This window comes from Nuphar pumila, chromosome 2, assembly GCF_984573655.1.
Source record: "Nuphar pumila chromosome 2, dmNupPumi1.hap1.1, whole genome shotgun sequence".
Taxonomy (NCBI): domain Eukaryota; kingdom Viridiplantae; phylum Streptophyta; class Magnoliopsida; order Nymphaeales; family Nymphaeaceae; genus Nuphar; species Nuphar pumila.
The window spans coordinates 93150147-93153820 of NC_143250.1; the positions used below are offsets into that span (position 1 = coordinate 93150147).

Consider the following 3674-nt stretch of genomic DNA (forward strand, 5'->3'; position numbering starts at 1 on the left):
TATTAGCAGCCCCAAGGGGTTTGGTGTAGAGTGGGAGGGGGCCTTGGCCACTAGGCGGGGTGGTCAAGGTTCCATTCTTATGGCCACTATGTCCCTTGCTCATGCCGAAGCATGGCGACTCTCTGGGAACTAAAATGCAACACAGATATACATAGATATCCCATTAATCTTGCTCTTTAGATGTACAAAACAGATAAACTGGCGGAAAAATGATCCTGACCTATGAATGGCACATCTATATTAATTTCAGTCTGTTCATACAGAGAAATTCAGAGGCATAAATCTGTCTGCCAAGAACTATTGGCAACATAAAAACCCAACAAGCAAATTTTTTCAAAGTTATGACTATAATGGGGGTTGATACATGAAAAAAATCAAAGAATCAGCAGCAGAGGTCATAAAGAGCAGTCATCACCGTAGCTGATCAACCAACATGAAAGCCATAATTGCAATCAAGATAGATGAGAATATATTCTTCAAATAAGCAGTATGTGCATTACTTGTAGGTAACATTGAAGGCAGAGAGCACTCATCGCCATTGAAGAAAAACTTAGTAGGAAATCCATCACCAGCAGCTACATTTATACCAGGCACATTCTTTTTGGTGAAAGAAATCACAGATTGTTGTTTTCCTGGAACAGGTGGGTTGAGGCTTGTGTCTTCTGCCATGAGATAATTACCGCCAGACAGTCCTTGCATGAAGATGGTATTGTTGAGATCCGGCAAGGTGGTACCATTGAACGAGTACACAGCTTCATAACCTGGATAAGCCTTATCCAACTCAACTGCAGTGAACCAATCAGCAAAGTTGATACCTTCCCAATTGAAGAGAGTGATCCTTGCAGTCCAGCCATTGGTATAGTCAGAGAGTACATGCCAATTGATGCTAACTCCACAATTGTCGCCGCACGGCAATAGTTTAGGAACATTGAAGTGCTTGATATCAGCCCAAGCCAGTGCCTTGGCAGTTCGATTGGCAAAGGGAACAAGAAGGGTCTCAGATGGAAGAAGCAAGGCAGGAGCAGTTGAATTGCAAGTGGAACCAGCAGGACACCCACAGGCACAAGTTTTGCATGGGATGACAGAATCATTATAATATGCAGAGAAGGAAACACAACAACGAGGGGATGAGTTTTTAGCTTGGGTAATGTTGCAAACCAGCTGCCAAGTTGCTACGGCAGATGTGGATGACTGAAGGCCACTAGGATCAGGGAACAGAGTTGGGCTGACTCTAACTGGAGGCCCGCACTGGTAGTCAGGATTGAGGACACCACTGATGTGCCAATTCTGAGGAGCATATAGCACAGTTCGGTTGACATCAGGCGGCATTTTATAAACTTGGAGTTGAAAGGCAGCCTTTGACTTGGATGGATCCATAGCACGCGGCAAAAGCGTTCCATTACGACAACAATTAGGAATAAGACCAACAGTCGTATCGTTTGCTTTAGTTGGAGGAAGATCAACAATGGTGGGAGTCTTTTCACAGTTCATAACTTTAGAGAAATCAAAATCTTGGTAGTAGGCACCTTGTTTGCCAAAAATGCAATCAGATGTATCCGTTAGCAGAGTATAAGCTCCTTTCATGCTGTAAATAAATTCACCTCTCATCCATTCCCATGACAATTTCCAACTATCCAAGCGTCCCAATGGGTGGTTATTAGACATTGTAACCTGTGCAAGATAGCTGCCACCGTAGGACTGGATCACATCATAATCAATGGTGAGATCACCATTCTGCCGAGGTAAGAACTCAACAGCATCACTTAGATTGAACTTCTGGTTTGCATCATAGACGCAGCACACATACATTGTCTGATTGCCTGAAAATTTTAAAGAAACCGAGGATCACCATCTAGTTCTTTGAAAAGGAAAATATCATATAAGAAATATGGATTGCCATGCTTTAAAAAAAAAAAACATTTTTACTGCCATTTCAATACAACAAAAAAGGAGAAAGAAAGAAAAAGATGGTGGAAATCAATGAACAGATATTCCAATATCCAGAGCACCCAGTCAAAAATTTCGTTTTTTTTACTTTTCACTGTTCAAACCTGCGCTAGTCTTCGATCTCTCCATCGACAACGACTTCCATATTGTATAAAGCTGACTGAAAGCACGTTTCATACCTCAGCATAAACACGCTAACGCAAGAAACATAAAAAATAAAAGGAAAAAGAAAAAGAAAAAAGCCGAATTGTCTGATAGATGGGAAAAGAAGGAAGTCTCTGTGTGTGTAACTGTCTCCATTCTTTTGAAGGAAGTCTCTGTGGGTGTAACTGTCTCAAGAGAAGAGAAAATCATAACTTCATAATGGTTCAAAGTTCAGTTTAATAGAAATCCATCATATCACCAAGTTCTTGTTCTGTTCTATCATCAACACACTGAATACACAATACAAGAATATTCAACTACCTCAAAACTCATTCTAATAACTATCTACATTCATTAAAAATCCACGGTCCACACACAGTTGCAAATTCTCGGTTTTACAGCAAGAGAAGCACTAAGAAGCAAAAAAGTCGCAATTTCCACCTTTTCCCCTCACTGATCGTCAATAAAAACCATGGAAAAGAAAAACCAATTAGTTTTCCATTGGAGACAACATAAGCTGAAATGCATAGTGGGTTTAAAATTCTAGGAAACACTCGCCCTTTCCGCATTACAAACAACACCCAACACAAACCAGCAAAAAAAAAACTTTCATTCCCTTCATTCAAATTCACAACAAACGAACCCCGAAAAAACCCCCACAAATTTGCACTGAAGAAAAAAACAACTTTCAACCTCTTCATTCAAATTCACAACAAAATCGATAAAACCTAAAAAAACCCACAAATGTTCTCTGAAGCAAAGAACAACAACTTTGAACCTCTTCATTCAAATTCATAACAAAATCGATTAAACCCCAAAAAACCCACAATTTTTCTCTGAATCAAACAAACACACGCAAAAATTTCCCGAATTTCTCAGGCAAAATCACCAAAAACCCATCTCAGGAAACCACATAAAAACATCCGAAAAAGACTAAAAATCGAGAAAACGTTAAGAAAAAAGATAATTACACACAAACAAAAGAAGTAGCAGAATTGAAGATAGAGAAGTACCCAAGGTGGGTTTGGGGCACTTGTACCCATCGTTGGCGAGGCTGATGTTAGCCGGCATCGGCACCGCCGGCGGCGCCAAGCCGAACTCGGTCCCGACGAGATTGATCGTCGCCTGGATCTGGTTCATGTCGCCGGCCGTCTCGATGGCGGTCTTGAGGTCGGTGGTGCCCAACCCCGAGAGGAAGGTCCCATTGCCGACCTCGGCGGGGAGGACAGTCCCGTCGGACAGCACCGCGCCTCCGGCCGACACCAGCACCTCGCGGTGCTGGAACCCGACGAAGGCCCTCCACGACTTGAGCGTCCGCACGCCGGTGTTGAGCAGCGTCAGCGTCGAGTAGAAGGCGTAGCCCTGCTGCGCCTTGTCGCTCACGAAGGGGTAGACGGGTTTGCTCGACTCAAAGACATAAGAGAGGTAGACGCCGTTGCAGCCGTTGATCGACGGCGACTGAGCCACCGGTGGAGATTGCCCGCCGGCCGGCCGCAGGATTCCGGCCATCGCGGTCACCAGTAACACAACCACAACCGTAGGATCTATGGGTCTCGCCATCGCCTTCAATGCTTGAGAGAGAG

At 43.5% G+C, this 3674-nt stretch overlaps 1 protein-coding gene across 1 annotated transcript; it reads right to left on the bottom strand.

Annotated features, from left to right (window-relative positions):
* Positions 1 to 219: 219 nt before the first annotated feature.
* On the bottom strand, positions 220 to 3674 carry LOC149846145 (COBRA-like protein 7). The gene is made up of 2 exons (XM_089997861.1): positions 3105 to 3674; positions 220 to 1820 (listed from the first exon to the last, which is right to left on the bottom strand). The coding sequence occupies exons 1-2, from the start codon at positions 3649 to 3651 to the stop codon at positions 412 to 414; spliced, it is 1956 nt and encodes a 651-aa protein (XP_089853987.1). The 5' UTR covers positions 3652 to 3674; the 3' UTR covers positions 220 to 411.

Coding starts and splice junctions, on each gene's coding strand:
- LOC149846145 (XM_089997861.1), bottom strand. CDS start 3,651: ATGGCGAGACCCATAGATCCTACGGTTGTGGTTGTGTTACTGGTGACC. Junction 1,821..3,104: donor GTGCCCCAAACCCACCTTGG/GTACTTCTCTAT, acceptor TAAAATTTTCAG/GCAATCAGACAATGTATGTG.